This window comes from Microtus pennsylvanicus, chromosome 11 (assembly GCF_037038515.1).
Source record: "Microtus pennsylvanicus isolate mMicPen1 chromosome 11, mMicPen1.hap1, whole genome shotgun sequence".
NCBI lineage: Eukaryota > Metazoa > Chordata > Mammalia > Rodentia > Cricetidae > Microtus > Microtus pennsylvanicus.
In genome coordinates, this window is record NC_134589.1 from 77313603 (window position 1) to 77336045 (window position 22443).

General features: G+C 47.5%; 1 protein-coding gene across 1 annotated transcript in view; it reads right to left on the reverse strand.

Moving 5' to 3' along the window:
- Ccnjl (cyclin J like) overlaps nucleotides 1-14320 on the reverse strand; it is a 59009-nt gene extending 44689 nt beyond the window's left edge. The window contains exons 1-2 of the mRNA XM_075941295.1: nucleotides 14158-14320; nucleotides 13667-13771 (exon numbers count right to left, since the gene is read on the reverse strand). Coding sequence (XP_075797410.1) covers nucleotides 13667-13729 — 63 coding nt within the window. The 5' untranslated portion in view covers nucleotides 13730-13771; nucleotides 14158-14320. The remainder of the gene's footprint in view (nucleotides 1-13666; nucleotides 13772-14157) is intronic.
- Between the last annotated feature and the right edge of the window lie 8123 nt (nucleotides 14321-22443).

Genomic DNA, 22443 nt, shown 5'->3' on the forward strand with positions numbered 1-22443 from the left:
AAACCAGGGTCCAATGACAGCGAGCCTGCAGGCCTGTCTCACATTCTGCTTGCAGCCCTCCACATGCTTTGGGGATAAGATGCAAACTTCTAGGGAGAGCGGCATCCCAAAAAGCCAACACTCTTGGCCCATTCCGGTCTTCCTTTACATCACTAAGATAGTTCCATGGGGCTCATGTTTTGTGTGACTGTCACATGCTGCCCTGGGTTGTGCTAGAACATAGCTCACTCTACCTGCCCTCATCCTTCAAATACCATTCACAATAGCTCCCTAGGCAAATCCTCTTGCCTTTTGTACAGAGACAGTGTGTGTGTGTGTGTGTGTGTGTGTGTGTGTGTGTGTGTGTGTACTTGTGGAGCCATACTGAACTTTCCAAACTCCTAGCTTTGCAGTCTAGGTTATTCACTTCTCTAAACTTAGCCCATCCTCTCTGTAAGATCATAGGGCACACTAGAGAGGGTTGCAAGAGGGCTTAGCAACAGCAGGGAAATCCAGCTCTTTACAGACAATTGAGCACTCATTAAATGGTGGCCACAGACATCAACTTGTTAGCACATAGTAAGCACCGTTAAAGGGACACTGTCATAACTGGGTCTTACAGTCATTAACATATGACTGCAAGTGACCTTCTGTGAACGTCCTTAGTTACGCTAAAGTTCTCAGGGCAGATTTCTTGGGACATCGTTTCCCCTGGCAGAGCATCAGGAGGGAAGGTGATTTATGGAGCTCATTAAATGCTGTAGACGAAGGCTCCTTAGTGGGCCTCACAGACGGTCCAAAGAGATATCCGAAGTTTGCTTCCCCTAACTCAGGGGCAGCAAAGCCTAAAGGTGGATGGATGCATTGGCCTCTTCCTCCTGACTAGAATCTCCTCCCCTAGAAATGTCACCTCCTGGGTGGTCCCCATCCCCGGCAAGGTGTCCCCCATTGATCTGATGAGATCTCCCAGAAACTACTTCTCAGTTGGGTTTTAAAGTAACCATAAGAGCTGGGCAAAATTTTACAAGCTTCTAATCTCAGAAGGCTAAGACAGGAGGAGAGCAAGCTCGAGGCATGCCTGGGCTACACAGTGACTCTGTCAATAAATACACAGAACCATGAGAACTAAACTCTGAAGTACTCAGGGTGATGGAGAATTTTCTCTGTGATGTCGCTGGGCCCGGGAAATGCACACGGAGAAATGGATGAGAAGGCAGAAGTGTTAAAATGTGCAAAAAATCGCGTCTTTGTTTGCAGCTCTGTCAAAACCAAAGTTCGTGAGAAAGGAGACTGATCATCAAGTCAAAAGCTTTGTATGAGACCCACCTTCTCACCCAGCTCAGTGATGGCCCAGGCGTCATCTGTCTGAGGGGGAATCCATGTTGTGACACCCACAACTGCAACCCTACATACTACAAATAACCACTTCTTAGTTCACAGCAAGCCCATTAAAAGTCTTGACTAGGTAACAAGGAGGGTTCAAGTGGGTTACACCCAGATCTCCCTGGGAATGGGAAAGAAAAGATTTCATGAGTAGACTGTGGGCAGGTGGGGATGGGAACCTGAGAGATCAGATTTGGGGAGACAGAGGTGAAGAGTCCTGAAAGACTTCTGGAAGGTGGGGGGAGCATTTCAGGGCCAGGTAAAAACCTGGCACGAGAGAACCTCCCAGGAGCCTACAAAGATGACCCCAGCTAAGACTCCTTGCAATAGTAGATATATAGTCTGAACTGGCCAGCTCCTGTGACCAGGCAAGACATCAAATGGAGGGAATGGGACACCAACCCAGCCACATAACCTTCAACCTACAGTTGTCCTGCCTATGGAATGTGCTGGGTGGGGGTCAGGGTGGCCTAGAGTTCGAGGGAGTGACCAACGAATGCCAGCCAGGAGAGCAAGCTCACCTCTGACAATGCCTGGAGCACCAGACCCACCAGATGACTCAGAGACCTAGGATAGAACCAAACACAACTGGAGAAAAAAAAAAAACCTGTCAATGTAATGATGCCTAACGATATTCTGCTATCCTAATAGACTGGTGCCTAGTCCAACTGTCATCAAAGAGGCTTCATTCTGCAACTGATGGAAACAGATGCAGAGATCCACAGTCGAACATTAGGCAGAGTTTGGGGAATCCTGCAGAAGAAGGGGATAAAAGAGTGTAGGAGGCAGAGGGGTTAAGGACACCACAAGAAAACCCACAGAATCAACTAACCTGGGAACACAGGGGCTCACAGACACTGAACTGACGGCCAGGGAGTCTGCATGGGACTGACCTAGGCACACAGCATGTAGGTGACAGTTGTATAGCTTGGTCCTCTTGTGGGACTCATAACGGTGGGCGCAGGGTCTGTTTCTCACTCTCTTGTTGGCTTTTGGGACCTTACTCCTCATACTGGGTCACCTTGCCCAGCCTTAATACCTGGGGAAGTGCTTCTCTTGCTGAAACATGCCATGCCATGTTTTGTTGACGCTCATGGGAGGCCTGCCCTTTTCTAACCAGAAGCAGAGTAGGATTGGGTTAAGGGGTAGGAAGGAAAGGTAGGAGGGACTGGGAGAAGAAGAGGGAGGGGAAACTGAGGCCAGAATGTAAACAACAACAACAACAAAAACTAAGTCTTGAGTCAGGTGTGGTGTCACAGCCTTTAGTCTTAGCACTTAGAAGGCAGAGGCAGGTGGATCCCTCTGAGTTAGAGGCCAGCCTGGGCTACATAAGCGTTCTAGCCCAGTTAGGGCTACACAGCAACGACAATAAAAAAAAAACAAAAAACAAAAAACAAAAAACAAAAAAAATGATGTCTTGGCCAAGGTGGAACTCCAGGGCCAGTGGGTGGCAAGGTTTCACAAATCTAACTTTCCTACTTGCTAGGGGTCTTAAGTGCGTAGTTAAAGTCTCGAGGCTGTTTTTTCCACCGAGGCTGTCTGCCCCCCTCCCCTGAAAAGTTTAAGGAGGCAACCGTGGGCTATAATGCACAAGCCTTGGTTCCATAAGGTGTCTGTGATGAGCACACACTGACTAAGACCCCTGTGCAGCAGCACCTCCCTGCTTAGGACAAGGAGATGCAGTTCTTCCCCTCAGGAGCTAACCACACGGAAGGGAAGGTGGGTTCCAGGGGCTTGCCGGCCATCAGTGTAGGGGAACAGTGAGCTCAAGCTGTCTCAAAATATAAGGTGAGCCAGGCATACTGGCACACACCTTTAATCCTGACATTCAGGAGACAGAGGCCAGGGCATCTCTGCGAGTTCAAGGCCAGCCTGCCCTACATAAAGAGTTTTAGGCCAGTCAAGATTGCATGGTGAGAGTCTGTCACACACATGCCAAAGAAAGTAAAAAGTGACTGGCTTAAATAAAACACCGCACGCACACACACACACACACACACACACACACACACACGAGGGGGGGCAGACAAAGAGAGAGAGAGAAACATGAGGGGCGTGTAAAATAAATTTGTCTAAAAAATTTAATAGGTTAAAAAACATCGAAGGGAAAGACACCAACAAACAAAAATCATAATAGTTAGCTCCAGAGTCAGAGGTGCTCTGAATTGATTGGATTGTTTTTTTCTTGTGACCGAAAAAAATCAGCAATGGAAAAGATAAGGCTATCTATGAGGTCTATTCTAATGACTCCAGACTCTGGCACCATCTGCTGCAGTGACCTGCAAGGGACCCCGAGCCTCAGGATAATTGAAACTCTGCTTCCAAACATCCAATTACCGAGTGGCTGCCACTTGCAGTACACACTGCAGTGCCAGGGTTAAGAGGGGGCAAGAGTTTTCCAGCAGAGCCTCCCAGCCCCTCATAGGGTTGTGGGCCCATTAGTTACTACAGTTAGAAGTTCATGGTCCTCTGGGAGGCCTAAGAGAGTGCCCTTCCCCCTGCCTTTCTGTTTTGGGGCATTCTCACGCCAGGGTCCTGGTCTTTTTATACACACCCAATGAGCCATCACTTTTAGATAATCCAAGGGCACTAAATTTTTTACAGGGATACTACCTGGGCTAGCAACGTTACTGTGGCATCAGCACCAGCAATAGTAGACACTGCTGTATCCTCTTGAGGATCTGATTGGTGACAGGCAAGGTTCTTACAATCGTACCTTGTCACGCACAACTCCATTTTAGGAATTTATCCCTAGACAGGCTGGCCGATAAGGCTCATGGTCACAGTGCTAGAGACAATTGAGGGATTCACTTGAAATAACCCAACAGGCATATCACAGATGAAACACAAAAGCAGCATGTAAAGCTGAAAGGTAGAGAAGAGGGTACCCATGACTCCATTACAGATACACACACATACACAATACACACGCACGCATGCACACACACACGCACGCGCGCGCACACACACACTTATACACACGCACGCACACACACACACTTATACACATGCACATACACACACACATACACAATACACACACACGCACGCACACACACACGCACACTTATACACACGCACATACACACTTACACACACATACACAACACACACGCACACGCGCACACACACACTTATACACATGCACGCATGCACACACACACTTATACACACACACATACACAATACACACACACGCACACTTATACACACGCACACACACACGCACACTTATACACACACACATACACACTTACACACACATACACAACACACACACGCACGCGCACACCCACACCCACACACAAAACCCTGGAAGAGACTAATTCTAGGCTGTCAGAAGTAGATTATGAATGATCTAGGGTTGGAAGTCGGATTGGGTGACTGAGAGGAACAAGGGGGCTTCCCAGGTTCAGCTGACATCCTCTGTCCTGATCATGCTAGTTACATATTTATACAGATCCTTGAAAACTCACAATACACACTGTAAACCGTGTGCACACTTCATACCTGTACATCGTACTATATGTCAGCATGTCACCCTTGAACTGGACAAAAGCAAGTAATCCTGCAGCAAAGAGAGCAGTCAAATCACGGTGCAGCTATAAAGTAAAGCGTTGTGCACGGTGCTGGCAAACACTAAGACACAGGCTAGATGTGGTAGCATGTTAGTTTCAGCACTTAAGGCTACAGCAACAGGACCGCAGGTTCACAACCAGCCTGGACTTTTTTTCCTTCAATGTGTGTAGGTGTTTTGTCTGTATATATGTGCTCCAAGTGAGTGCAGTACCCAAGAATACCAGAAGAGGGTGCTGGATGCCCTGGAACTGGAATTACAGATGGTTGTCAGCTACTACGTGTGGGTTTTGAGCTTTGAACCAAGGTCCTCTGGAAGAGCAGGGTAGCCAGTGCTCTTAATCACTAAATCATGGTTCTAACTCTTGTGTTTATTTTTAAAAATTTTCAAACAAATTCATATTCTCTCTGAGTGTGTGAGTGTGTGTGTGTGTGTGTAAAAACCTCAGTGTCACCTCATTCTGCCAGGTGCTCACATTCTAGAAAATCTCTGGCTGCATTCCCTTTGCCCAGGCAATGAATGACTTAAGACAAAGCCCAAGTCAAAACTCAGGGCCAGCTCCAGCCTTGCAAGCTCTGCCTTCTCTTAACTAGTGAGTCCAGGCTACCCTAGCAACCAGGATACAAGCCCAGTCTTTGCATCACAAGCTTCAGAGGCTGGAGAATCACTCAAAGCACACATCCTTGTCATCTCCCAGGGACAGAGTGTGGTCCAGAAGACAGAAAGAGTTGGGCTTCCTCAGGACGAGAAGCACTGGGACCAAGTCTCAAATGGGTGCTGTGTTCACACCAAGCACGTTGGTACCCCAAGGCTTGAGGCCGCTCAAGTGAACACAGAGTCCTTATTCAGTTTCTGTAATATCCTCTTCTGAGACCCTCACAAGGAGTTGGGCCTCATGGGTCAGGCCTGTCACTCCATCTATTTGGGAGGCTGGGGTAGGGGGATCAAAATTCAGGCTAACTGGCAGCTTAATAAGACCTTGCCTCAGATCCAAACATAACAAAAGAAAAAAAGGGCTGGGGGTGTAGCTAAGTGGTAGAGCACTTGTCTCGTATGTGTAAGGTCCTTGGTTCAATTCCCAGTACTACATGTCCACACGTAATGAAAACACAGATGTGATGCTTTGGGGTCAGGGGCTGTACAACTGGACAGCTGAATGCTATTTAGTGCCCCAGCTGCTTTCCATACTCTTTGATCAGTCTTCCATCCCATCCGTATCCCCCTCCTGGGCTGCTCAAGTCAACTTTGCAGTTCAGACAGCAGGAAAACACTCTGTATTGTAATCTCGGTTAGGCTTACTTCCAGGAAGGAGCCACCAAGGACAGCCGCTTAGAGTGGCACCAAGGACCACAGCCATGAGATAGCCCCGCTGCTGAAGACCACAGCCATGAGATAGCCCTGCTGCTGAAGACCACAGCCATGAGATAGCCCTGCTGCTGAAGACCACAGCCATGAGATAGCCCTGCTGCTGAAGACCATAGCCATGAGATAGCCCTGCTGCTGAAGACCACAGCCATGAGATAGCCCCGCTGCTGAAGACCACAGCCATGAGATAGCCCTGCTGTTATAGCAGGCTAGGACTTGTCAAGACCAATACTCCGAGATCTACACTAGGCAGATGCGACCGTCAACAGTGGCCAGGGCATCTTTTCATTGGAATACTGGGTGTGTCTCAGACGTATGGAAAATGGCCCTTTGTGTACAAACGGGTTCAGAACCCAAAAGGGGAAAGGGAGTGGGAAACCCAAATGGACAATAGCCAAGCTGACTGTTTTGTTTATTGGCCAGTTTATTTTGTTCTTTTAGGGATTCAATTTAGGGTCTCATGAATACTAGGCAAGAACTCTCCTACTGAGCTAAATTCCTTACTTTTATATCATTCCATATTAATTTAATTTATTCCTTCATTTATTTATTTTGTGTTTTATTTTTTTGAGACAGGGTTTTTCTGTGTAGCAGTTCTAGTTGTCCTGGAACTAGCTCTTGTAGACCTGGCTGGCCTCGAACTCACAGAGATCCACCTGCCTCTGCCTCCCAAGTACTGGGATTAAAGGCGTGTGCTACCACCTCTCAGCTTATTTTGTGTTTTTGAGGCAAGGTATTACTCTGTATCCCAGGGTGGCCTGGAACTCTCTGTAAGGCAGACTGTCCTTAAATGCATGGCAGTTTTCCTGACTCAGCCTTCTGAGTGTTGGGATTACACACATGAGCCACCATGCCCAGCCTTCTTTGCCCTTCTTAAAATTAACTTTGGAGACAAGATGCCAGTAAGTTGTCTTAGACTGGCCTTAAACTTGCTCTGTAGTGCAGGCAGGCCTTGAACTTTCAATCCCCCTGCCTCGGCTTCTTGTGTAGTGGTTTTGAAGGCCTGCACCACTAGCATTGGCTCCTAGCCAGATTTCTGAACATGGACTTGGGTCGTATTTTTCTTTTAGGAGACAGAGACTCGGCCTAGTGTAAGGAAATAAAAGAGACATGGAAGACAGGTGACAGGTGACAAAGCCTGCTATGTCTATCCAAGGGCAGGCGGTGGCAGAGGTCATGTTTCTTCAAGGCAAGCGGTATCTTACACAAGCCAGGTTCAATCAAAGAGGGTGTGTTTGACAGACACTTCTTCTCAACGCCCAGAGTGGGGCCAGCACCTGCAGCTGCTAGCTGCCAAGGGTGGTTTATGAAAAGCATAGTTCCTCAGACCAAGGCACAACAAAACAGACTACAATGTCTTGGATAACAGAGCTTAAATCCCCTTCCAGCCCAGCTTATGTCTCCACTCCTTGCTAAAACATTTTTTCAAAAGTGACTTTAAGACAGTTATTCATTCTGTGCCTTACAGGTCCCCATCTGTAGAATGGGCTGAATGCCAGCACCAGAACCAAGGTGAGGCCTAAACAAGATAACACACGGACAGATGCCAGCAAGGTGTAAAATTTATAGTAAGTTGGAATTTGTCACTATGTTGGAAGATAACTATAAAAAACACAAACTATAAAAATGTCCTTTCCTAACCCACTACTTCAAGACATGGTTTTGCAAAGCTAGGGATATAGCTTGCTGGGAGAGTACTTGTGTAGCAATCACAGGCCCTGGATCTGATCCCCAGCAATGTAAACAAAATCAAAGCAAATGAGAACAGCCTCACGTAGGCAAGGTCTTCCCGGTGCGCAAAGAAGCAGTTTCAGGAAGTAGGGGAAATGTATCTGATGATATGGCACTGAACAGATCTCAATCTAGGGCAGGATGAGATAGCCCAAAGGTGCCCCATGACTTCCACTCCAGAAGATAGGGAGTACCTGCCGGAAAAGCCTCTAGGTTGTAAGCTCCTTAGAGCCCAGAAAGCTGGGTCTCCCATGTCATGTCAAGGTGGAGGGTGACCTTGTGGGTTTGGGTGGGATAATTTCAGGAACTGGTTCCCCTCGGTGAGGTCTGGGAGAAATTATTTCTATTATTTGAGCTCAATATGTACACATTTTCCCAAGATACTTACAGTGTACTTTGGTCCAGGCCAGGACACCCGTCTCTGTGGCTAATTGTATTCACTCACACACACACACACACACACACACACACACACACACACACACACACACAGTTAAGTTATTAAGTGTACAGTGTTCTGTTTGTATGTATGCCTACAGACCAGAAGAGGGCACCAGACCTCATTACAGATGGTTGTGAGTCACCACGTGGTTGCTAGGAATTGAACACAGGACCTCTGGAAGAATAGTCAGTGCTCTTATCCACTGAGCCATCTCTCCAGCCCACTAATTGTATTCTTATGGCCCCACCCAGAATTGTCTGTGAGGACAGTACCCAGGTGTCTAGAGCGCTAAGAAGGTGAGTTCCTCTTGGTCCAGTGTATGACACTTCAGCCAGCACTTTGGTCTGCTCCAGCCCCCCCACCCCCTAACCACATGCTAAAACCACTTCAACCCATCTGAGTGAAGTCTGCCGGGTTTCTTTCTCTAGGCCTTCAGCATGTTGTGACTGTATTAGGTCAGGCAGTGTCCTCTGAGGTCCCTCTGCACCAGACACTGGGCTGGTAATGCTAAGGCAAGGCAGACCTCATATCCACATGTTCACAGTCAGTTTTCAGGAGTAGCTACTTCATGGATGACGACGATCGTAGAAAAGTCAATGCAAGGTTAGTCTGGCCGGGGCACACAGGGTGGAGAACAAAGCCTGCAGGGTGGGGAGGTGAGTCTCAGGGTAGGAGCTGTCTGTGTCCTACTTCTATGTGCGTCCCAAGCCTATGCCAATCTATTAGGTAGAAGACTGAAGACTGCGTTCACTTTAAACTTAGGAGGATGCATTTTCTGGGGGGACAAAAAAAATAGCTCTGGGTTTAAATCTGATACTCAAAGGACCATAACAACCATCACTACCTCCATCCTCCGTGCCTCCCAGGTGGGCATGCTATGCTCCTCTCTCACACTGAGGGCACAGGTGAGGGGCACATTTTCCTGTAGGAGCTGCAGCTACTGTTTAACTAACCCGCAGCAGACAGAAGGGGCAAAGCTAAGGGGCAGCGTGTTTTAGGATTAAAGGGGTCTTCTGTGGAAGCTGCAGGACCAAGAAGGAGGGCCAAAGGAGGAATTTAAGGGCTTGGTGTGGGACAGAGGTGATCTGAGAGGGAGAAATGGGAGACATTTTTCCAGAGACATTTGGTAGAAAGCCACCCAGCCCCCAATCAGTTCCTGAATCCTGTCTAGGCTGGGTGGAAGGTCTTTGGATGAGCCATCTTGTTCCTGGGTCCTGTTCTCACAAGACACTTGGCGTTGAGCAAACCACCAAATTACTTGCACTTCTGAGTCTTTCCCACCACCACGCACTGTTCTCATGAGATGACAACACCTTTCTGTTTTGTTTTTTCGAGGCAGGGTTTCTCTGTAGCTCTGGCTGTCCTGGAACTAGCTCTTGTAGAGAAGGCTGGTCTCGAACTCACAGAGATCTGCCTGTCTCTGCCTCCTGAGTGCTGGGACTAAAGGTGTGTGCCACCACTGCCTGGCGATGATACCTTTCTTTTTCTAGGAAGTAGGGTAAGTTCACATGCAGTTCAGATTAGCCTCCGACTTGCTAGGTAACGCCTGATCTTCCTGCCTTCAGCTTCCAAGTGTTGGTATGATGGTTATGCACAGCTAAGATGCCTTAAAATAAAAAACCTGGACCATGTGCGGCATGCATGCGTGTTTGCATGTTTGTGTATGTGTGCGTGCTTGTGTGAATGTGTACATGTGTGTAGAGGCCTATAGTTAGCACTGAATTTCTTCTCCATTCACCCTTTATTGAGGCAAGGTCTCTTGCTGAACCTGGAACTCCCCAATCCTGGCTAGTCTAGCTAGCCTGGTTACTCTTAGAATACCTTCTCTACACCTCCTGAGTGCTGGAATCACACACGGCTACCATGCCTGCCTGGCAATTTTTAGATTGTCTCCCTTGACCTTTAAATTCCTATAAAATACTTCTCCCCAGTTTATAAAAGAAACTACTGGATGATTGATTTACTTTCATCATTTTGAACATACGGGGAAGGCTCTCCATTCCAGACATCAAGGTCCCAGAACAAACTTAGGGACAGACGTAGGTGGAGCACCTATGTTTAGAATCAGGGTCAAGACAGCAAAGAAAGAGTGGCCAACTTGAGATATGAGTAAATGCTATCGAGAGAATAAAATGGTGATCTAAGAGTGACTTGGGGGGGCATAAATTAATAAGAGGCTACTGTGAGAGACTGAGAAACTCAGATTGCAAATGAACAGCCGGTACAAAGGCCCTGAGGCAGGAAAAAGCTTGAGGCGTTCAAGGGACAGAGAGGAAGTCAAGTAAGGCTCCCAGGGAGGGAGCCGGAGACAAGATAAGAGAGCAGGCCAGAGAGGCTACGTCAGGAAATCCAGGTAAAAGTGTGAACTGGGAATTTCATCTGAATATTGCATTTATTCATAATGGACGTAGGTGCTTGGCCGACTTGTATACCTGTGCGCCGTGTACATGTAGTGCCCAAAGAGACCAGAGGAGAGGGAGTTGAATAGCCTAGGACTGGAGTTACAGATCGTTCTGAGCAGCCATGTGGGTGCTAGGAACTGAACCTGCGTCTTCCGAAAGAACCGCCAGAGCTCTCCATCATTGAACCATCTCTCCAGTCCTCTGGGCATTTAAGATGAAGAGTGACAGGTCTTGAAGCAAGAACGTGGCACAGTGGAATACTGGTTGTGGGGGAAGAACGAACCACAGCATCTGGGCTGGGAGATGGTAAACCATCATCTCAGGAGAGGCCGCCGTTACTAATTTGCACACAACACCAAGACTTATTTCCACGGTGTTAAATTTTTCACATTATTGTATGCTGCTATACCGGACTCTCCCATCGGATGAAGAGGGGCTCTCATTGGTCCCGAGATGGCAGCTGTGCCCTCTGCAGCCATCAGGAGAGGATGGCTGCTAGTTGCTCCACAAAAACAATCGCATAGCCTGTATGCAAACATGCTTTGTGTTCGTCTGGCAACATCCAACAAAGGGTGAGTGTCCAGTGTGCCAGGCACTTGGAAAGTTATTCTACAGCAGTAGGAACACATTATTAAAGTTAATGTCTAATTTTAAAAAAAATCACCCTGTCTGGGAAAGATAATGAGCCAGCTCTTGTTCCTCAAAGACAGTAGATCAGTCAGGGTACCCGTCCCTTTTCCACGCAATTTTCACTTAAAACTCCATCAAGCCAAACATTCTTAAACATCTTTGAAGAAGGAGCAGAAATACAGTAAGAATATAGTCAGCAGTATGGGGAGGAAGTGGGACATTGTAACTAATCAGATTTGACCCTAAGGTCAGCTTCAAGCCTGGAATGTCTCAGGCAACTGAACTCCGAGTTACATTGTTTCCACAAGTTTTCTCTTCCCATACGGCCCTAAGCTATGCGCAGAGTTATGTCCAATCAGGAAGACAAGTTCCCCAGTGGCCCTCACTACCTGCATTCAGCCCATACTTCTAGAAATGTACTAAGAACATACTGTTTCATGAACAGCCCCTACCCCTGGCCCTGCTTTCTGATCTTGACTTCTGGATCCCCAAGGTGTCCAGCACCATGACCTGCTTTTGAAAAGATCTATTAAGGACCCAATTCTGTCTCCAGATCCCCAGACTGGAACATTCTATTCTGGAAAGAGCAAAGTAACATTGGAAAGCTAGGCCTGGAGTGGGGGTGGGGGTGTCAACAGGTAGACTCACTCCCTATGAGGACCCCCCCCCCCCGCCTGGAGAGTCTGGGGACTCTAAATAGGCCTGCCACAGACACTGAGGACACATGTGCTGAAAGGGGACCCGATTCTGCAGGGACCCACGTGCCCCCATCAGACAACTTCTGTCCTACACTGGGCTGACAAACCAGTTGAGAACATTTCTCCCCTAAATTTGTGTCCACCTGAGCACGTGACTATACTTGCAAGTTTCATCCTTTCAGACGTACCAGTTGAAGCAGCTCTGTCCTATCGGGTTAGGGTGGGCTCCTGTGAGAAAACGGACACAGACCCTCAGGCAGACCACAGGAGGAGGCATGGAGGCGGATGCTGTGAGGAAGCTAAGAGCACTCAGAAAACGGAGGCAATAGGACCATGAATCAGAGAACTGCTTGGACCAGACAGTAAGCATCCAGCTAGTCTGAGCGGCATGTCAAGACCCTGTCTCAAAAACAAGGCGGAAGGGTCATCTTTGAGACCCTTGGGACATTAGAGAATACATTTTTGCCACAGGATATTCTCCAGCTTCTAGTAGTTCCCTACAGTAGATCCACTTCTGTCCAAATGACTCTTCCCAGCCCTGGCACAAGAAGGAAGAAACACAGAGGAGCCTCCAGTCCTCTGGGCTTTTCCAGCCTCCCAGTGGCCACCAGCAGCCTGGGGAGGAGAGGAGAGCGGAGGGGAGCGGGGATCATGTTTCAGGCATCCCCACCTGAAGGCCAACTGGCAGGGGAATTTCTGCTCTCTCCCTTGGCTAACTAGTTTGTAACCTCTTCCAGTTAGATTAGTAATCTCTTCTTGCCCTTGTTTTGAGACAAGGTGTCACTGTGTAGCCCCCAGTCCTTCCTGGAACTCACTGTGATGACTCTGCTGGCCTTGAACTTGTGGAGATCCTTCTGCTTCTTTCTACACAGAGCTGGGATTACCTCCAGGCCTTGCTTTTATGTTTCAATCAGCTCCTACCTTAACAATGCAATACCACCAACTACCCAATATTTCTTTACACGACACTGTAACTTTACTACTTTACCATCAATTTATTTTAGGCTTTACCACTGAGCTATGCACGAGCCTAATAATTTTATCTTAAAAGCAATTGCTACATCATTATTACAAGAAAGGGAAAAGGCAGCATCATGTACGGTAGGCAGACCTGCTGTATTGTGTGACTTTGAACTACACACTGAAATGCATACACAGTATCTTTTTAAAAAGTCCATTCTAGTAACATTTAAAGTAATCTCAGGTAAACCCAACGGGATAAGATAACTATTCTCTGCTCTCCGGAAAAACCGACTTCAAGTTCTTGGATATCCAGGTCTTCTCCCTGGAGGAAGATCCCACTCCCACTCCCCCATGAAGGTAAAAGGGGAGACGCACAAATAGGCACCAAGAGTTTTGAGTTCCCACGCGGGGCGTCCCACACGGGATACATACACGAGAGCGAAAGTGATTCTAAATACCCAGTCGTTGCGAGTGACAAGGGTTGGGAGGGACTGACCTTTTCGCGTAGAGTGCAGTGGACGTCCGAGGCGACGCGCCCTTCCCACCACGGCTCATCCATCACCGCCGCAGATCCGAGGCTACCGGGATCTCAGGGCGCACCCTGCGAGGACACGGGGAGCTTCAGCGGACGGAGACACTTCGCCTATCCCGCCCTTGGTCACCCTTATCCTTGCCGGTCCCTGTCCCCGTCCTGGACGGGCGCCCCCTCCTGCCCCGCTCAGCGGAGCTGGCGGTCGCCTGCTGTCCTGAAAAACCAGCAGTGTCCCCCTCCCCTCTCTCCGCCCGCCCAACCTGGGGCAATCTGGAACTGAGTGTAACAACTTGCAGAATTTCCAATGTCCCCTTCTGCAAAAGTTGCAAAGTTGCCGGCTGCAGTAGCTCGCTCGGGGGTGGCTGGGTCACCGGCTCTGAGTCCCCAACTCCTCCCCCGCCGCCCAGCCTTTGTCCTGCTCGCACATCCTGCCCTCAAGCCGGGGCGAGACTCACGCATCGCTGTCCCCGCGTGGGGGGCCGCGGGTGGCAGGTCCCTCCCCGCACCGGGCGCGCTGTGCCCTCCGGTGGCCGTCCGGCCCTTGGCCTCGCGTGCTGGCGATCAGCGCCTCCGCAGCCTGTCCGGTCCGGCCACCGGCGCGCCCCTGCGTGCGCTCGGTCCCGCCGCGGCTCGCAGTTCGGGCCGCCGGGGGCCTCCCTCCCTCGCTCGGGGAATTGGGGGCCGGGCTTCGCGCATGCGCCGCCGGCGCCCCGCGCCCCGCGGGGCGGGGGGCTGGGAAAGGCAGTCTTTCTTTCCCCGGCTCTGGGCTGAGCTTCCTGCCCACCCTCCTCCCTCGCCCAGGAGAAAAGCTAGGTTTCACCTTCCCCGAGCCTCACGGGAGGTCCCCAATCACTCCTCCGACTTGATCCCGGGGCGCGGGGACCCGGCGCCACCTGCGCGCGCCGCGCGTGGAACCAGCGGCCGGGACGCCCCCAGAAAGTTCTGACTTCCGCATACGCTGCTCTTGCCAACCTGCGGACGCTTCCACCTGTCTTTCTTTCTTTTCAGCATGTCCTACGATGCGGAGGTAGATTTCCAAACAGTTCCCACTGAAGCCCCCGAAAATTCACCCTTGGTTACGCACGAGTTCCTCCTTATAAAGGGGGCTCAGCGAGTATTTTATTGTACTCTTAAGCGTGCATCCATGCCGAGCATTGCAAGGAAGCAGTCCTTACGGTGGGTTGCGGGAGAGAAAGCCCTTTTAATACACTCGCTTTCAGAAAGGCATTTTCTGGAGTCAGCCGTATAATGGAATAACATCCCGCTATGTTGATTTCTATGACCCCCTTTGGTCATTCCACTTAGATTCAAAGCCACCAACTACCTGGGTGTTTTTGCCCCCTTCCTCAACCACATAGAGTGTCGCGAGTCTGCTGAGGGTACATTATGATCAAATGAGAAAACGCACGAAAGAGGATAACCACCAGGCCTGTTAGAAAGTGAACAATCAATAAATAATTTCTATGAAAAAGACTAGTTTCTGCCTAGTTTTCTACATGTAAGAAAACATTTTTTTTTCTTTTTTTCTTTTTCGAGACAGGGTTTCTGTGTGTAGCCCTGGCCATCCTGGAACTCACTTTGTAGACCAGGCTCCCCTCGAGCTCAGAGATCCGCCTGTCTCAGCCTTCTGGTGCTAGGATTAAAGGCGTTTGCCATCACCCGCCCAGCTACAAGTAAAATTTTACGGGTTAAAAATATAATTCAGTTTTGAAATTCTACCATAGTGGTGCATGCCTACGATATTACCACTCCAAAGGCTGTTTAAGAACCTGGAGTTCAAGGCTAGCCTAGGTTACACAGAAGTTCAAGCCCTGTCTAGACTATGTGAGATTTTTTTTTAAAGAGCTTTGATAAACTTTCACTGACAAAGCAGTTTTAGCACTTATGAGCCCTCACAAAAATATAAAATATCTGGGATTAAACAAATGTGGTATATATTCACGCATGTGTGCATATCTTTAGATCAATGTGTAAAACCCTAACACCTTCACGTCGAAATGGATGGAAATCATGAGTGAGCACGTCGTCAAAGAAAAAATTTCACAAGGACAATTGCATGCCCACCTTCACTAACAAACACAATTTTTAAAAACTGGAGCCTATCTTTCAAGGATGCTTTTGTGTTTGTCAATGTTTTAGGCTAGCAAAGAAAGGCAGCATTTCCCACCTATGTGCCGTTTCTTTGTTCTCAATCATCACTCCTCCCTACTGTCATGGGTTTATTTAGCACATGAGTCCTTGGGACTGTAAATGCCACAGAGATCAAAAAGTTGCAAAATATTTAATTAAACTATTCCACATCTGTGAGTCTGTAGTCCAGGCTGGTGCACATAGTGAATTCTAGGCCAACCAAGGATACATGTAAGAACTTATCTCAAAAAAAAAAACCCTACACACACACACACACACACACACACACACACACACACACACACACACTATGGTGCTATGGTATAGTGTTTGGAAAAGGAACTGACTAAGAACGATCTGCTTATAAAGGCATTTTTGAAAAGAATGACTATGTAGCGAATTGGGGTAGGGTAATATACACAATATATTTAGTAAACAGGAGACTGGAATATGGTTTTACTACTTTCATATCTATTTATTCACCCACAAAAGAAATTGGAAACTATCCATAAAATTATTGACTATAATCAGAGTGATAACTAAGGGAGGAAGAAATGAAAGGAAAGGGATTGGGGGCGGGGGGGGGGGGAGCTCAGGACGGAAGGAGCTGGTGCCAGCTACTGAACCTAGGGACTTCCACATTCTGCAGACTCTCTCTACCTCTGAGCTTCATCTTCAATCCTGGAAATCTTTAATTTACCCCCTGCCAATATATCTGTTTTCTAAATTTCCTACAAGAAACATATTGCTTTCATAACTACAAAAAATGGATGTTATTTTTAATACCTACATGCTACATTTTTGGGGTTTGGGGCTCCCCTGAACAACAGCTTGTGGTGCCGTTTGTGTCTTACTCACTTTTTTTAAAATCACGTTATTTTGTTTTCAGTAATCTCCCCACCCTGGATCTCAGCTATGAGTTTGTCCAGGCAGCTGATAAGGGAAGGAGGAACACACACTTCAGGCTTTCCTCTCGGGGCTGTTTTAAGAGGAGTCTAAACACAGTCGCCCAGCCCTCTTTTGTGTATCCTCAGGAATCCCCCGTTTTCCCACTATCTCTGAAGAGTAAAAACACATTGCACCAATAAACTCATGCTTTTAGGGGTTGGTCCCTGGCCACAGGTGCCCTTAGCAAAGGCGATTTCCTGTGCTGGTTTCTGGGAAACAATGTAACTGGAGTTACTTCTCCCAATTAAACCAAAAGTTTTTGATCTTTCAAAAACTAAACTTTTTATTAAGTGCTTATTACGGAGCAATGACCACTTCTCCACCTGCTGCCTCCAAAGCTGGCAGGAATCAAAGGTTTAAAGCAGCGACATTCTAGTTACCTTCAAATCTCCCATGTATAAAGGGAGAAAAAGAAAATCTCTGCCCATTACCATCTTACTTAGAGGCAAGTGAGTCTAGCGTTTCCACCATGTTCTTATTGGCTGTTAATTCCGCAGCAAACTTTCGCTCTCCTTCCTCCATCTGCCCCTTTTCACGTGACACAACTCACCTTGTGCCATTAGCTTGTCTCCTTCAAAAGTGACTTCTGGGGATGGGGGGCAAGAGAGATGACTTGGTGCTTAGGAGTACTTGTTGCCCTTGCAGAAGACTGGAGTTCAGTTCTCAGAACACACGTGAGGCAGCTCACAATCCCTGGAACTCCAACACCAGGGTATCCAATACCCATCTGATGCCTCCTTCTCCTCGGGCACTTGCACACAATTGCACACACACACACACACACACACACAGAGAGAGAGAGAGAGAGAGAGAGAGAGAGAGAGAGAGAGAGAGAGAGAGAGAGAGAAATCTTCTAATAGGACTGATAGGAGCTGGGGACAAGACTGAGTTAGAGTGCTTGCCTAGTTTGGGTAAAATCCCATGTTCAATCCCTAAAACCACACAGACCAGGTGTGGTGGTGCACATCTGTAATCCCAACACTCAGGAGGTAGAGACAGGAGAACCAGCAGGACAGCTACATGGTGAGTTTAAGGCCAGCCTGCACTGGAGCCTGCTTTCTTCCTGTCAAAAGTGACTGGTGATAAGGGCATGGTATACACCCCTGTCATCTCATTACTCAGCAGACTGAGCTAGGAGGATCGCTATGAATTTGAGAACAGCTTGAGCTGGACAGCAAGTAAAGGCCAACCAGGGATACATAACAAGACCTTATCTTACCTTCCTCTATTTTCCAAACACCACACACGCGCGGGCATGCATTTACCTGTGTTTACCATCATAGAGATTATTCTTTCCTTTACACCAACGGGGCAAACTGTGCACATCCTTCTGTCCCTGCTCCTTCATGGCCATAGAGCAGCATGGTACTCTAGTGTCCACAGTGTGGCTCCATCATGATGGGCATTTTCTTTTGCTGGGCACCAAGATTGTTCGTAGCTCTTTGCTGTCATGGCCACACCATAGAAGATATTCTGGGCCGGTAATATAGTGGCACAATTCCTCCATACACATTGAGTAGTGTTTCCTCCAGGTCTGAGTAGTTCATGTGGCGTTATTTAGAACCCAAAGCGTGAAGGCTGGCTGTGTTAATGGGGCAGAAGGAAGACACCTACCTGCCTTATCACCACCTCGGTCTTTAACTAAAACCAAGTAACCCTTTCAAACTCTTTCCAGTCATAAGTTCCGTAAGTTCCGAAGAATCAAAAGTATTTGCCAAATCCTCTACAATCCGGGTCTAGATAATAACTATGCAAATTAAACTCAACAATCAAACAGGAAGCAGAAAAAAGGTAGCAGTTTGCTTCACAATGTCTAGGACATTTACAAAGCCGAGCCACATCCCACCCCCCTTAGTTTGTTTTGTTTTCTGTTATTCAAGAGAGGGTAACAGCCCTGTCCTGGAACTCACTTTATAGATAGACCAGGGTGGCCTTGAATTCACAGAGATCCACCTGTCTCTACCTCTCAAGTGCTGGGATTGAAGGCATGCACCACTACCTCAATATTATTAATTAAGGCTCAATATTATTCTTTTAAGTTATCATATATATATTTGAGCTTTTATTTGGCAACTCTTGGGATCAGATCCAAGACCTGACTTATGCTGGCATGCTAGGCACAAGCTCTGCCACTGCACGACACCCCGAGTCTGTTGACAACAGGAGTTTATCTTTGATTATGTGTTCTGTAATTACATCTTCCAGAGAGGCTGAATGTGTGGATAAAGACAACAATTATGTGCAAAAAGCGTCTCTGTTCCTCTAGCCCACTGGGTTGTTACATCCCCTGTGCCTTGGGGGGGGACAGAATTCCTCCAAATCTATGATGCATGAGACTCCGGGGGAGTCAGAGGCAGGTGGGCTAAATCTACAAGTGGGCATTAAGTGGGGAGCAATGGCAACCTGGGGAGGCCATGCACTCCACTTGAACCAGAACTTTGCTTTGAAGACCGAAAGAAGGCATTATACATTCTAGGGTCCTCTGTGACAGAACACCTCACGAGGTGGCCTAACATCACAGAAAGTAGTCTTTCCATCCTGAATGCCAGAAGTCTGGTCGCTTGTCAGCAGGGTCATGCTGCCTCTGAAGACACTAGAGAAGAATGTTTTTTTTTCATTCTCCACTTTTGTTGGTGGCCTTGGTGTATATTCACACGACACCAAGCTCTGCTTCATCCTCATGGCCTTCTTCCTGCCCTCCCCTGGACTTCCAAAGGTGTTACACCGATTGTGTTGCCCTGTGGGACCACCCTATTCCAGTAAGGATTTTTCCCCCCATTTTCATGTGTGTATGTGTGATGTGGGAGTGTCATATATCAATCTGTTGATTTCATTGGTTAAGCAATAAAGAAACTGCTTGGCCCTGATAGGTTAAAACATAGGTGGGAGGAGTAAACAGAACAGAATGCTGGGAGGAAGAGGAAGTGAGCTGAGAGATGCCATGCTCCCCTCTCCTGGGCAGATGCGAGATGTGATAGCTCTGCTCTCTGGGGCACACGCGATGAAGCTCCAACCCAGGATGGACGTAGGCTAGAATCTTCTCGGTAAGCGCACCTAGTGGTGCTACACAGATGATTAGAAGTGTGCTAAATTAATATGTGAGAATTAGCCTTGAAGAGGCTAGATAGAAATGGGCCAAGCAGTGTTTAAATGAATACAGTTTGTGTGTTATTATTTCGGGGCATAAGCTAGCCAGGCGGCCGGGGTGCTGGGGATGCAGCCCCGCCGCTCCTATTACAACATATGTGTGCATGTTTGAAGATGTGGGGGGAGGACACGTGTGTGAGGATACATGTGCTCTTGAGTACACGTGCATATGAAGGCCTGGAGCTTACTTATGTAGGGCATCATCTTTGATCATTTGTCCATCTTAGTTGTTGTGACCATGGCTGTCACTCAAACTCAGAGCTCCCCGATATGGCTATTCTTTCTTGTTGGATTGCTCTAAGGAAACCCCTGTCTGTGTGCTTTAGTCATGGGACCATCTCCCCAGTTCCCAGGATGGCCTTATTTTAACCAGTGATGTCTACAGTGACCCTGTTCCCAAGATAAAGTCAGTTCAGCCCATTGTTTGGCGGACATAGTTTCTCCCCAGAGGAAATAGCATTTTAAGAAATGCTGTCGTCATGTGCTTTCTTATGGGGAAAAGGAATAATGGGGCCACCCGTACCTCCTTTGCTTTCAGCTCTGCTTAACTCATCAGCGAGCCAGAGGCAGGGAGGGCTGATTGGAATTTCATGTATCAAGAAGTCAAACAACAACAACAACAAAAAAGCACAGTCGTTCTGTGTAGTATTTCTACTGTTGTCATAAGAATTAAAATATTCATGCACAAACCACTACAAGACAGGAGGTTGAGCTGTTCGGCGATTCTGAGTGTAAGATAAAAGTGTTTTTGCAATTAAATTCTTTTAAAATTGGATTTACTTATTTTATGGGTGGCATGCGTGAGTTCATTCTCTCCTTCCACCATGTGGGTCCTGAAGATCGAAATAAGTCCTAAGGCTTGGCAGCAAATGTCTTTAGCCACCAAGATCTCTAGCCCTATCTTTGCATTTAAAATGGGAACTTTATAATATAAAAACAAGTGATAAAAACTCATGCTGATGGGTCAAACTTTTCTTTATAAGCACATATTTTAAAACGCTCAAGATTGGGCTGGAGAGATGGTTACTCTTCCAGAGGATCTCGATCAATTCCCAGTACCTATATAGTGGCTCACAACTGTCTATAACTCCAGTCCCAGGGGATCCAGCACCCTCTTCTGGCCTCCAAGGGCACCAGGCATGCATGTAGTTCACAGACATACAAGCAGACCAAATACTCAAACACATAAGATAAATAAATAACATTTAAAAAGAGAATCGCTAAAAAAAAAAAATCAAGCCGATTTGAAGAAAATAGAATGAAAGGAAAAAGAAAGCCCAGATGTCTGTAGATTTAATGGCACCTTGTCTTACCTTTTGAGCAGAGGTGTCATATTTTCATTTGGCACGGCTTTCCACAAATTATGTATTCAGGTTCCCATATTGTCCCGTCCCTGAATTTTATCCCTGGAGGAGACCCATTTCTACTTCCTTCTGAAGATATTCCATGAGGCACTGCTCTTTGCCAGAGCTTTCTGCTATCCCTGTGGGGAAATCGTTTGAGCAAAATGTTCCTTTTCGCGTGTTTGAAAATTATTTAATTTAATTATTTATTTAATTAATAATTATTTAATACCTAGGAACGCCACAAATGATACATTATCTGTCACTTATTAGCAAATACATTTAATAAGTGGCAATTAAATAATAACATTTTATTATTTAAAAAAAGTTCTTGTGGAGTTGCTCTTCAGAACCTGAAGCAAGTTCTGTGTAAAAATCCCTGTGGCACCTGTGTGATATCTACATCCCCTGATTCTAAAACATTTTTTTTTCTTTTTAACTCCATGTGGGCCACACACAGCCCCAGCCCCAGCCATGGAGCCCTGGACAAGGTGTATGATAGGAGCCTGCCAATTCAACTAGGCTTCGGTGGGGCAGAAAGGAGCAAGATGCTGAGAACTTCATGACTGCAGCAGGAGGAAATTAAAGGAGCCATTAACTTCAAAGACCCCAAGGGAACCTTCCAAGTCTCTCTTCCCTGACAGACAGACAATGGACAGGAAGAAGGCTGAGACTAGACAGTAAAAAGTGACCAGACAAGCCTCCTTCAAGCTGGGGAGACTCTGACTGCCAATCACAGGGTGTTATTTCCCTTGGGCCACCAGGGAGCCAAAGCTTCCAGGTGTGCAGAGAGCAGAAAAGAAAGGGGCTAAAGATGTGGGGAGTTGTCCAGGAAGAGAAAGGGGCTGAAGATGTGGGGAGTGGTCCAGGAAGAGAAAGGGGCTGAAGATGTGGGGAGTGGTCCATGAAAAGAAAGCAGCTGAAGATGTGGGAGTGGTCCAGGAAGAGAAAGGGGCTGAAGATGTGGGGAGTGGTTCAGGAAGAGAAAGGGGCTGAAGATGTGGGGAGTGGTCCAGAAAGAGAAAGGGGCTGAAGATGTGGGAGTGGTCCACTGAGCAGAGGAGGCTGAGGCCATAATGGAGGAATTGGAGGGATGGGTCAGCTGTTAAAGGTTAGGCTCACAACCAAAAATATAAGAGTTCGGTTCCCAGCACCCACGGCTGTCCCCCAGTT